The sequence below is a fragment of the Cebus imitator genome, unplaced genomic scaffold (genome assembly GCF_001604975.1).
Source record: "Cebus imitator isolate Cc_AM_T3 unplaced genomic scaffold, Cebus_imitator-1.0 Scaffold94, whole genome shotgun sequence".
Lineage (NCBI taxonomy): Eukaryota > Metazoa > Chordata > Mammalia > Primates > Cebidae > Cebus > Cebus imitator.
Genome location: NW_016107409.1, coordinates 1,928,642 through 1,942,197, shown reverse-complemented (window position 1 = coordinate 1,942,197; position 13,556 = coordinate 1,928,642). Strand labels below are relative to the sequence as shown.

The 13,556-nt window shown below is 38.5% G+C and overlaps 1 protein-coding gene across 4 annotated transcripts in view; it reads left to right on the top strand.

Annotated features, from left to right (window-relative positions):
• FNDC3A (fibronectin type III domain containing 3A) overlaps positions 1-13,556 on the top strand; it is a 197,212-nt gene that overhangs the window by 118,339 nt on the left and 65,317 nt on the right. For all 4 annotated transcript variants that reach the window (XM_017535917.2, XM_017535918.2, XM_017535920.2 and 1 more), the window contains 2 exons: positions 6,080-6,317; positions 10,083-10,352. In XM_017535917.2, the coding sequence (XP_017391406.1) occupies positions 6,080-6,317; positions 10,083-10,352 (508 nt within the window). The remainder of the gene's footprint in view (positions 1-6,079; positions 6,318-10,082; positions 10,353-13,556) is intronic.

The window sequence follows — 13,556 nt, the reverse complement described above, 5'->3', positions numbered from 1 at the left end:
AAAAAAAAAAAAAAAAAAAAAAAAAAAAAAAAAACTGTATTATTGTTTAAGAACTTAAAGTTGGAATAGTTCTGGGTTCAAGGTGAGTCCAGAGAAGTAGGTTGCAAAGAGTAGAGAGGAAGCAAAGGTTGTAGGAATTGAGAGTGTCACAGAACCCTAATAGCTTGGTGGTGTTAAGAGAGGGAGAAAGAAATGTAGCATTCTGTTAGAGCTAAAAGAACACATATATTTCTGATCATATCATTCATTTAACAAATACTTTTAGAGCATCAACCTATGTGCCAGATAGTATTTCATCTCCTTGGGGGAAAAAATCAGTGAACAAAACATTTATTATGGTCTTTATATTCTGGTAAGGAAGATACATAATATCAAATGTCAGATAATATACACAGTGTTCTTTCTCTGCAGCCCTTCTCAATTATGTCTCTGTTCAATAAAGGAAAAAAGAAGCAAACATGTCTTTGCCTACTTAGAAATTAGGTGGCATCTGTGGTTAAGTGGTCAGACTATGCTAATGCCTCATTTAATTATATTTTATTGCCTTGTATTTTAATCTTTATTAATACTGACAAATTTGAATTATATTTTATCTTTTTTTTTCCTTTTAATATCTTACTGATTTTATTGTACATCACAATCAGTATACTGTGTTGGTGTGAAATCTGATATCTACATGGTGGCCATTTCTTAGCACCTAAGCCTCTGGAGACTTAGCAAATAGTTTTGAAGTCTATTGCCTTCCTCTGAAGTTACTGGCTGCTTAGTGGAGTTCACCATGCTCTCTTGGCTCTTGTCTGGCTTTTTCTTTCCCCTCCTCTGTCTACATCTTAGGTTTAGAGTTGTTGGGTTTTTTTATTTTTAATTGTGGTAAAACACACATAACATAAAATTACCATCTTACCTGTTTTTAAGTGTACAGTTTAATGGCATTAGGTGCATTTACAGCATTGCACAACCATCACCACCTTCCCTCCACAGAATTCATTATCTTGCTGAAAACTGAAGCTCTGAACCTGTTAAACAATAGCTCTCCATTCTCCTCTCCCCTAAACTTATCTTTGAATTTTAAATGTTCTTTCTCAGCAGAAAAGTGGTTTTAATTTCATAAATAATTTAGCCATTTATTTTTAATCAAATAAATCTCTTATTGTAAACAACAACAAAAAGACACTAGAAGATGTACGGATTCTATGCCCACAAAGTAAATAAGAACATGGAATCTGAAGCCAAGTTTCCTGAGTTCAAGTACTAGCTCCTCCTTCACATTCTACCTATATGACCCTGGGCAAGTTATTTAACATCTCTATGACTCAGTTTCTCCATCCAAAAAATTGAGATAATAATAGTATGTACTTGTATCATTGTTCCAAGGATCAAATAGTTCATATATGTCCCTTGAGAAATTTAACAGTTAAACTTTAGAGTAAGACATATGCATCTGGAAAATTAACATTTCAGTGTTACAAATATCAAACAAGTGATACGTAATAAATGCAATAGAAATTATAGGAGAAGAAGATCACTGAGATTGTAGTGCCTAGGGAAGAGTTCATGGAGGAGCAGTCAGGTGGTACCTTTCACAGACTCTTAACCCCACACCCCCACCAGCATTTGCACATCTGCAGTTATGTGCTCTGCTTTCTCATCCATGCCCACAAACTCCGCTTCTTCATCTGTAACACAGACAGGCTTCCCTGCTCTTGTCCAGACCCGGTTACCCCACCAAGATACTGGAACCCATCCCCTTTTGCCTGTGTAAGGACATTACTCTAGCATTTTTCTTTTCTCTCTTCTGCATTATCAATTTCTTATTCTCTGCTGGATTATTTTCATGAGTATCTTGAGCTTTTTGTAATTTTGCTCACTAAAAACAACAAAACAAGAGAGTTTCTTGACTTCACTATTCCTACGAGCCACCACTCTATTTTTGTATTCCCCTTTGCAGCAAAACTTTTTTAAATTGTGCAATTAGCTCTAATTCTTCTCCTTACTTTCTCTCTTAAGCCCACTGCAATTGGGCCTTGACCCTGTGACTATATAAAAACTGCTGTCATCAAGGTCACAGTAATGTCTACATTGTTAAATCCAGCGGTCTGATTCTTAGCCTTCCTCTTAACTTGACCTGTCAGCAGCATTTGACACGGTTAGTCCTTCCTCCTTGATACACTTCACCAAACTTCCAGACTCTAAACTCTTAGTTTTCCTTCTGCCTCATTTGGTCATCCCTTTGCACTCTTTACAGAATTGCAGACTAGTATATCTTAAGAGTCTACTCAACATTTCCACTAAGTTGTCTTACATACTCTTCAAATCACAAGTGCAAAACTGGGAACTCCAAATCTCTTCCCCTGAAAAAAAACTTGTTCTACTCCACAGTCTTCCTCATCACATTGACAGAAGATTATTCTTCTCTGACTTCTTTTTCTCACTTCCACATGGAATCATCAGCTAATCTTTTTCTAAGTTTTTTTTTGTTGTTGTTTTGTTTTGTTTTGTTTTTGTTTTGAGACAGAGTCTTGCTCTGTCGCCCAGGCTGGAGTGCAGTGGTGTGATCTTGGCTCACTGCAACCTCCACCTTCCATGTTCAAGCGATTCTCCTGCTTCAGCCTCCCAAGCAGCTGGGACTATAGGAGGACACCACCCACACCCAGCTAACTATTCAATTTTTTGTAGAGATGGGGTTTCACCATAGTGGCCAGCCTGGTCTTGAACTCCTGACTTCATGATCCACCCACCTCAGCCTCTGTGAGGTGGGTAGATCACGAGGTCAGGAGTTCGAGACCAGGTGTGAGCCACCGCGCCTGGCCTCTGCTTTTAAATATGCAGAATGTGAGTCACTTCTCATCATCTCCACTGCCGCCTTCCTGGTCTTAGCCATGATCACCTCTTGCCGAAATTACTGTAGTAGCTTTCTGAATGGTTTCCCTGCTATTGTCTTTGCCTCCCTGCAATCTGTTCTCAACTCAGCAGCCAGAATAATTCTGTCAAATACAAGTTTACATCAGAAATTCTCAACCATAGTACTAACATTTGAGATGGGATGCTGTTTTTGTTGTCCTCTGTGTTGTAGAGTGTTTAGCATTTCTGGTCTCTCTACCCTCTAGATGTTAATAGTACCCCCCTGAGTTGTGACGACTGTAAATGTCTAGACCCTACCAAATGTCCTCTAAGAGTCAGAAACACTAGATTTTATCACTCTTCTGCCCAGAACCCTATAATGATTTCACATTCCACTAAGAGTAAATGATGAGCTCCAACTCCTTAATAGTAGCCTATGTTGTGGTGCCTGACCCGACCACCCTATCACCCCTTCATTTCTTTGACTTCATCTGCTTCCACCTTTTCTCCTTTACACGAATGCTGTCACACCGCTTCCTTTCATTCCTTGGGTATAATCAGCCTTATTTCTATCATAGGAGCTTTATTCTAACTGTTCCCTCTGCCTAGATCAAATCTTATAGATTTCTGCAGGGTTAATTCCTCCACTTCCTTCAAGTTTCTGTTTAAGCTTTACTTTGCCTTATAAGGCCTACTCTGATCACTATATTTATTCTGTAATCTTATCCCGTCTCGTAACATTTCTGATAGCCCTTACCGGCTCTGCTTTTTCCATAGTATTTATCACCTTGCAACATGCTAAATAATTTACTTGTATTTGTCTGTCCCTGTTAGTATGGGCTCCCCACAAATATTTAATGCATCATTCTAAGGTTTTTTTTCTCTTTAAATTATCAGTTTGTTTTGCTGAAAAATATTGTTTTAAATGAGTGGAGGAGGTAAAGTTAGAGCTAGAATTGGAAGGATAAGATTATTATAGATTAAAGGGAAGCAAAGTGAAGAAGAAAAATTGCATAAACCAAAGTACAGGGTATAGAAATGTATAGTCACTGTGAAGACAGGTTTTTTAATTATACCAGCCTGACTGCAGTTAGTGGTTCAGATTTGTTGAAAAAGAATGATACGACTCAGAAGATAGGTTGGAACCAGGCTGAATGAATATGAAGTACAAGCCTATTGGAAATGGAGAGTTTTTTAAGATTTGTGAATTGGAGAGTGATAAAGGTGAAAGGGGTATTGTGACAGATACTGTGATTTGGCTCATTTAAAATCCATTTCAAAGTTCTTCTAATGTTCCTTCCTATGGAAGAGAGGCTAAAAAGTTATTAACAGCTCCTAGATTCCCTTCAGGTAGAGTTCTAGATATTATTTTCTTCCCATCAATCATATATGTTTGCTTGAGACTTAAATTGAGAACTCAGTTAAATAGGGAGAAAGGGGTGTGAGGCATCCACTTTTCTGAAAACAAGACATTATGGTTCTAGACCCAGCATATTAAAAACAGTTAATTCATTTGATCTTCTAGCTTCCTGTTAGACGAGTCATGTCATACTCCAGTAGTTAAGGATAGTTTAATAATCTATTTAATGTTTGTAGTTTAGGCTTATCTATACCAAAATAAGTGTGTTTTCTAGTATACTTATACCTAGCAAGCACATATATATTTATAAAATAGTTTGCTATACTTAAGCATAAGAAAGCTTTGCCTTCCTGAAAATCAGGATTTGCCTTTAAATTAGCACTTAACATTATGATCATTTTTTGTTTCCTTAAGAAGGTATTAGCCATTTGTTGAACCTTAATAGTTACCATTTAAATCTAAAAGAATAAGGGCTTATTTTAGTGGAGGGATTTCTAATTTTTGAGATAAAGTCCTTTAATTTTTTAGGCTTTCTTGTATGTCTTTGCATCTCTAGTAAGATTCAAAGGGAGTCTTATCATTAAAAAAAAAAAAAAAAATTTATCCCCACAGTGTAATTCCTGCTTTTTTGGGGTTTTTTTTGTTTTTTTTTTATTTCTTTTTTTGTTTTTTTGAGATGGAATCTCACTCTGTTGCCCAAGCTGGTGTGCAGTGGCTCAGTCTCAGCTCACTGCAACCTCCATCTACCTCGTTCAAGTGATTCTCCTGCCCCAGCCTCCTAAGTAGCTGGGATTACAGGTGCGTGCCACCACACCTGGCTAATTCTTTATTTTTAGTAGAGGTGGGGTTTCACCATGTTGGCCAGGCTGGTCTCGAACTCCTGACCTCAGGTGATCTGCCCACCTCCACCTCCCAAAGTGTTGGATTACAGGCGTGAGCCACTGCGTCTGGCCTAGTTTGTAATTTCTAAGCCTCAAAGCCACAGATATTTTCCTAACTGGGAGTAAATATAATAATATTTGATATTTGTATCCCTTGAAATGATCAACTGTTAAAATTGTCCTGGTCATGGTCAGAAGAATTTTGCATCTGAATTTTAACATGTCGTTGATTGTCCAATTGAGTCTGGATCCAGTTGTTTTGTTTTCCACTTGGTCTTTCCACAATTTGTTTTCCCCCACTCCGAGACATAACATAGAAAAGGAAATTGATTCCTGACTCTCTTTAAACCAAAATTACTTCATCAGGAAATGTACATAATACATAGGATAAATACCTAGTACACATCTTACTATGTTACTATTTAGCTTGTCTGATCAGTGTTTTAAGATTTATATTGAATTGTATAACAAAAACTAATTCTTCATTTTGTTTAGTGCTGATTGATAATTAGCAGTATATCCAATAAGTTCTTTTCATGTTGATTCTCTAAAATTTTTAAATTTCTAATGGTATAAAAATTCTTACTCTAACATTTTTATTATTGTTGTTGTTATTATTATTATTATTATTATTATTATTATTTTGAGACAGAGTCTTCTTCTGTCACCCAGGCTGGAGTGCAATGGTGTTTTCTCGGCTCACTACAACCTCCACCTCTTGGGTTCAGGCAGTTCTCTTGCCTTAGCCTCCCAAGTAACTTTGACTACAGGCATGGGCCACCATGCCCAGCTAAGTTTTGCATTTTTAGTAGAGACAGGGTTTCGCCATGTGGCCAAGCTCATCTCAAACTCCTGACCTCAGGTAATCCACCTGCCTTGGTCTCCCAAAGCGCTGGGATTACAGGTATGAGCCACCATGCCCAGCCTACTCTTAACATTTTTAAAAGAATGGCATATATTCTATGGAAGAAATTTTAATCTTTTGTTCATTTTGTAGGTTATTGAAGACAATGGTGTTCGAAGAGTTGTCGTGGTTCCTCAGGCACCAGAGTTTCACCCTGGTGGTCACACAGTTCTCCACCGTTCTCCACATCCTCCTCTGCCTGGTTTTATTCCTGTCCCAACCATGATGCCCCCTCCACCACGTCATATGTACTCACCAGTGACTGGAGCTGGAGACATGACAACACAGTATATGCCACAGTATCAGTCTTCACAAGTCTATGGAGATGTAGGTAAGATATCTAAAAATATTTCACTTTTATTGAATTGGATATTCTTTGCTTGGATATAATAGATGCCATTATCATATCACATAAAATAAACAGCAAATGGTAATGATATAACAGGCATTTTTCTGTTACTCAAGTACTATATTAGGTACTTCATCCTCATGATCACCCTTCAAAGCAGATAAGTAAACAGAAAATCAAAGAGGGGAAGTAACTTATATCATGCAGCACTATTTAGTGGTGCCACATTCAAACAGGACCCTTCCTCTGGCCTGTAATCTAGGCTGTGAGAAAATTTTCAGCCAGGGATAACCATGTCGTTGTTAAATCCTATCAGCTGTGATGCCACTACCCAAAGTTGCTAGGCTCTGTGAGGTATTAAAAAACAAGATAAGCCATAACTCCTGCCCCCAGGGAGTTAATAAATCAGGAAATAGTAGGCTACCACGCATAAACACAAAATAATATCTTATTATTTCTCATAGCTTTAAACACCGCCTGTATACTGACAGCTCTCACATTTATGTCTCTCCTCTAAGCCTCAGACTTACTTCTGTCTTCTCGATAACTCCGCATGGAAGTCTCATGCATTTCAGAACATTTCTAAACAGAAATGTCAATTGTGGATCCCCACAATTTGCTTTTTTTCCTGTCTCTTCGTCTCAGTAGGTGGTCCATAAGCCACTCAGTTTGGTCAAATGAAAGCCAGAGAGTCAAATTTGATTTCTCCTTTTTTAACCCTTTCATCAATTAGTATCAGTTTTATTTTCAGAAGTTTCTGATTTTTTTCTACTACTTCCCCACTGGTACTCAAATCCAATCAACCATCAGCTCTTGCCAGGACAACTGCAACAGTGGCCTTCCAGTTGGTTTTGTTTCCTTTCTTGCCCCCAATAATCATTTTTAAATATTAATCAGACTGTTTAAACTATTTTAGTGACTTCCTATTGTAATTAGAATAAAATCCTAAACCTTTCCCCTAGACTAAGTTTTCTCAAACATGCCACTATTGATGATTTAGGATGGATAACTCTGTTGTAGAGGACAAAACTCTGCATTGTAGGATGTTTAATGGCATCCCTGGACTCTACCCACTAACTGCCAGTGTGTAGCACAGTCGCAACACACAACTCCAGTATGACATTTTAAATATTCTGAAATCTAACAATATCTGCAGACATTTTCAAATGATCCCTAGGAGCCAGAATTGGCTCTGGTTACAGACTGTCCTTGCAGTGTTCTGCCCTGTGGCCCCTGACTTCCCTGTCCCACTACTTCCCTTTAGTCCCCCTATTCCTTCAGTTTCTCAAAACCTCCAGGTTCTTTCTTGGCTTGGTCCCTCTGTACATGGTGTTCTCTCTGCCAGGAATGTTCTCTCTTTTCTGTAGATTTCCTTTTTCTATTAGATTTCGGCTTTCAGAGAGATCTTCGTGATCTTACCTTGTCAGTCTCTAGCACTGAACCTTGTTTGTATCTTCCACAGAACTTAATTCAATTTCTTTTTTGTCATTGTTTATTTGTATGTCTGTCTCCCTTTTTTGACTATAAACTCCCTAAGAACTGAATCTGTTTTAATCACTATTGTTTCCCTGCACTTAGCAGTGCCTGTCACTTAAACTCAGTAAATTTACAGAAGAAATAACTTCAAATACAAAATTGAAACTACACAGCATAGCCTGTAAGTAGTGGATATATTGTACATGTCATATGTATTTGTCAAACTTATTTCTATTGCCCAAGTAATGCAAATTGGTTCAGTAGCTCTGGGTAGTGTTTGAGATTATGCATTTCTAACAAGCTTCTAGGAGATGTTCATAATGTGCTCCAAGGAGTGCACTTTTGAGTACCAAAAGTTTATACTGAAGATTAATCTCATCCTATTTTGTTTATTGCTAATTATGACTTAGTTTTTAAAATACTAGTTTTTCTTATAATCTCAGAAAATTAGAAAAAACTAGTATTACAATTACTACTATTTTGCATTGTTAAAACCCCTTTTTATTCTGTAGAAGTATATATTAGAATATGTTTATTTTCTTAGAGAAATATATTTTCTTTGGAGAAATATCTATTTGAATTCTTCACCCATTTTTAAAATTGGGTTATTTGTCTTTTTATCGTTGAATGGTAAGAGTGTATATATTCTGGATACAAGTTCTGGATATAAGTTCTTATCAGATACATGATTTTCTCCCTTGTCTTTTCACCTTACTTGTATCCTTTGATACAGAAAAGTTTTTAATTCTGATGAAATCTAATTTTTTCTTTGATTGCTTGTGCTTTTGGTGTCTCGTCTAAGAAACTACTGCCTAATCCAAGGTCATACAGATGTGTTTTCTTCTAAGAGTTCTATAGTTTAAGCTCTTACATTTGGGTCTTTGATTCATTTGAATTAATTTTTGTATATGGTGTGAGGTAGAGGTACACATTATTTTAATGACTGTACATATCCTTATAATACTCATTTCACCTCAGTTGATCCACCTGCCTTGGCCTCCCAAAGTGCTGGGATTACAGGCATGAGCCACTGTACCTGGCCCATTCATATATTTTCTTAAAGCACTGCTTAAAACAAGTTCTAGATACAAATTCCTTTATCAGATATATGATTTCCTCCCATGTTGTTTTTCACTTTACTTGTGGTATTCTTTGATGCAGAAAAGTTTTAAATTCTGATGAAATCTGATATTTTCTTTGATTGCTCTCCTGCTTTTGGTGTCTTGTCTAAGAAACTGTTGCCTAATCCCGGGTCATACAGATGTGTTTTCTTCTAAGACTTCTATGGTTTAAGCTCTTAGAGTTGGGTCTTTGATTCATTTGAATTAGTTTTTGTATATGGTATGAGGTAGAGGTCCACATTCATTCTACTGTTATTGTGCATAACCTTATAATACTCATTTCAAAAATACTGTACTAATTTTCTTAAAGCATTGCTTAATTAAAACTTTACTGAGGTTTTTAAAAATATATTTCTTGTCACAAATTTTAAATTTAAAAAGCTCTGGGGACAGTTAATTTAATATTTATTGAGCATATTGACTTAATTATGTTTTTATGCAACTTTTATTAGAATGAGTAGATTCTTCGAAATCACAACCTTGAGTTTATAGTATCTAAAGATACATTATATGTAGATCGTTATTGTTAGTCTAACTCATTTCTTTTTGCTAACTTTCTTTTCACTGGAGATTAATAATTATCTGAGAAAAGAAGGAAAGAAATATGTCTGTAAATTTACTTTATATATATATATATATACACACACACATATACATACTTATAATAAATTACAAAACTTGGTTCTGATCGTTTATGGAGACACAGAGGTTGCTTTGTTGTACACAATTCTAAAGTTTTATGTGATAGATTTATTTTCTGTTCTTTTTTCATGGCATAAACTTTTTTTTTTTTTTTTTTTTTTTTTTGAAGACAGAGTTTCGCTCTTGTTACCCAGGCTGGAGCGCAATGGCATGATCTCGGCTCACCGCAACCTCCGCCTCCTGGGTTCAGGCAATTCTCCTGCCTCAGCCTCCTGAGTAGCTGGGATTACAGGCACGCGCCACCATGCCCAGCTAATTTTTTTTATTTTTAGTAGAGACGGGGTTTCACCATGTTGACCAGGATGGTCTCAATCTCTTGACCTCGTGATCCACCCGCCTCGGCCTCCCAAAGTGCTGGGATTACAGGCGTGAGCCACCGCGCCCGGCCTGGCATAAACTTATTTAGAGAAAGTGATGTTTTTAACATTTGGTTTTTATTTCCTCCTAGATGCTCACTCTACACATGGAAGATCCAACTTTAGAGATGAAAGATCTAGTAAAACATACGAACGTTTGCAAAAGAAATTGAAGGATCGCCAAGGAACACAGAAAGATAAAATGAGCAGTCCACCATCATCACCCCAGAAATGCCCTTCTCCCATTAATGAACATAATGGACTTATAAAAGGACAAAATGCTAGTGGTATAAACACAGGATCGGCAAAAAGCAAGTCTGGGAAAGGGAAAGGTGGTGCACAAGTTGACATAGAAATCGAAGGTAACTGTTTGAAGTACGGAACTCTTCTCATTGATGCTATTCACCATGATTTAACCTACTAAAAGTATATTCTAACCTTTCAGTCATTTTGTCATGGTCCAAGTAAACTGTTACAGGCTACTGCTTTTGACAATTTGGAAAAACTCAATTTTTTAGTAATTTCATCTATATCATAAATTTTACTGATTGAAATTTCTATTTGATAAGAAAACTCAGATAACATTAATCCAGATTCCTTTCTTCTGATTCTGGAAACTACAGGCATGCACCACCACCCCCGGCTAATTTTTTAAGTTTTACGAGAGACAGGGGCTGGCTCTTTTGCCCATGCTGATGTTGAACTCCTGGGCTCAAGCTATCCTCCCATCTTGGCCTCTCAGAGTGCTGAGATTACAGGCCTGAGCCACCATCCCCAGCCTATCAAAACTTTTTATTTCTCCCACAGTCTTTTTGAGTAAACTTTGATAGCAACTAGTTATATCATTCACCAGTCTCTCTATATACTTTATAATTACGATAAAGTATTTTCCATTTCTTTCTTCAAAAGTTCTATTCTCCTAAACTCTCCTTATTACTCTTGGATCCTTCCCCTAACCTCTGAGTTCTACTATATGAACTTTGTTTTATTGTTTTTCGTTTGTTTATTTTTGAGACCAAGTCTTGCTATGTCGCCCAGGCTGGAGTGCAGTGGTACTATCTCAGCTCACTGCAACCTCCACCTTCTGTGTTCAAACCATTCTCATGCCTCAACCTACTGAGTAGCTGAGACTACGGGCGTGCACCACCACACCCAACTAATTTTTGTATTTTTAGTAGATATGGGGTTTCACCATGTTGGCCAGCCTGGTCTCCAGCTCCTAGGCCCAAGTGATCCACCCATCTCAACCTTCCAGTATGCTGAAATTACAGGCGTGAGCCTACTATATGAACTTTGAGCACTACTATGAGTATATATTTGAATCAATCTCTGTAAGGTAAAATATAGCTGGTTTAACAGCCTCTTTTTCATATGCCTACATTGTGGAGTTAGTAGCCAGTACTTTTGATTATAATGTTAAGCTTCTAACTACTGCTTACTTTGACTAATGCTGTTTCTTTATGTATGTTCTTTTAGGTTTCCTTAGTATTGACTATTACCTATTTGACATGGATATGCATATGTAGAAATACATAGATATGCATGGTAGACCATGTCAGGTTCTAAAGGTTTCATCAGAAATGACTATGAAGCATACTAATATGTTTCACAAACACCACAACTCTATTAGTCCTTGAATATGCTTATCTAAATTGATTTTTATTATTAAATAGTGTAGGCAATTAATATATGAGTGGGAACTAAAATGCCTCCAACTTTGAGGGAAATATCAAAATGTAAGCCATATTAACTCTTTCTACCTTCCTTTTCCTTAAAATTTGTATTCCCCACCAACAAATTTCAAATAATGCCTTAACGTTCATAACTTGTATATTAACAACATTTACATAAATATTCTCCCATGTATTTGAGACCTCCTGATCATCCTTTTTAGCACTAATGTTTCAGAAGAATTAAAGTTAAGTTTTTTGCCTGTCAGTGTGGCTATAAGTTACAGTCAAGCCAATCATATTTCTATTTTGGGAAACCATAAGTAAGGCATGTCATGAAAAAATACTCAGTTGGAGGGAAGATCCAAGATAGCCGTTTAGGAACAGCTCAGGATTGCAGCTCCCAGTGAAAGCGCAGAGGGTGAGTGGACACTGCATTTCCAGACAGATTTTTATTGCCCACAGACCAGGAGATTCCCAGGCGGAGGAGCCCCACGGGTCGCCAGCATGGCTGTTTTGGCCAGCATGGCTGCTTTGCCCGGCACAGCGGTTCTCCATACAAAATACACTGGTCTGGGTGCCCTTTTAGCTGGCGATTGGAGCCCCAGGAAGTCACCCATTCATCTGATTAGAAAGGGGACCGAACAGGGAGCCAGGCCAGGAGATTCCTGGGCAAAAAAAAAGTGCCACAAATCTCAGTGCTGGCGCAGTGAGTCGCCACACGGGAAATCACACAGATCCTGGCGCCTTTTCAACAGGCAACTAGAACACCTGGGAGAGAATCTGATGTTCAACTAAAAAAAAAAAGGCTCAGGCAGGGAGCCAGGTGATCAGGCTCGGCTGGTCCCACCCCTACGAAAGAATAGCAATCAGAAACTCTCTGGATTGAGAGTTTCACAGCAAGCACAGCTGAACCCGGGACAGTCCAGCTCTGTGGGGGAGAGGTGTCTGCCATTACCTAGGGACTCAACCACTACGGAGGTAGTTCGCCATTGCCGAGGCAGCCTGCTGTTGCCAAGGCAACCTGCCATTACAGAGAGAGTTCACCAATACAGACGTGGGCCACCATTGCCAAGGCAGTTCTAACTACACCCATATAAACAGGACTGCAGGGAAGTTCACACGGCAGCTGGACGGAGCCCACGGCAGCTCAGCAAAGCCCCTGCAGGCAGACAGTGACTAGGCTGCCTCCTTGCTGGGCAGGGCAGCCCTGAAAAAAAAGGCAGCAGCACAACAGAATCTCATAAATAAAGCCCTAACTCCCTGGGACAGAGCACCTGGGAACAAAAAGCAGTTTATGAGTTCTGCTGCAGCAGACCTAAACATACCTGCCCAGCAGCTCTGAATGAACAATGGAGCTAACAGCTCAGCACTTGAGCTCCTGTAAAGGACAAACTGTCTCCTCAAGCAGCTTCCTGACTCCCGTATATCCAAAGAGTCACCTCATAAAGGAGAGATCAGACTGACATTTGGCGAGTATCCTTCTGGGACAAAGATAGCAGAAGAAGAAACTGGTAGCAACCCTTACTGTTCTGCAGCTGCTGCAGGTGATCCCCAGGCAAGCAGGGCCTGGAGTGGACCTCAGCAGTCCTGCAGTTGAGGGGCCAGACTGTCAGAAGGAAAACTAAGAAACAGAAATAACTTCATCATCAACAAACAGAACATCCACTCAGAGACCCAATCTGAAAGTCAGCAACTACAAAGACGACAGGCGAATACATCCACAAAGATGGGAAGAAACCAGCACAAAAATGATGAAAACACCCAAAACCAGAACACCTCTCCTCCTACAAGGGATCACAACTCCTCACCAGCAAGGGAACAAGGCTGGATGGAGAATGAGTGTGATGAAATGACAGAATCAGGCTTCAGAAGGTGGGTAATAAGAAACTTCTG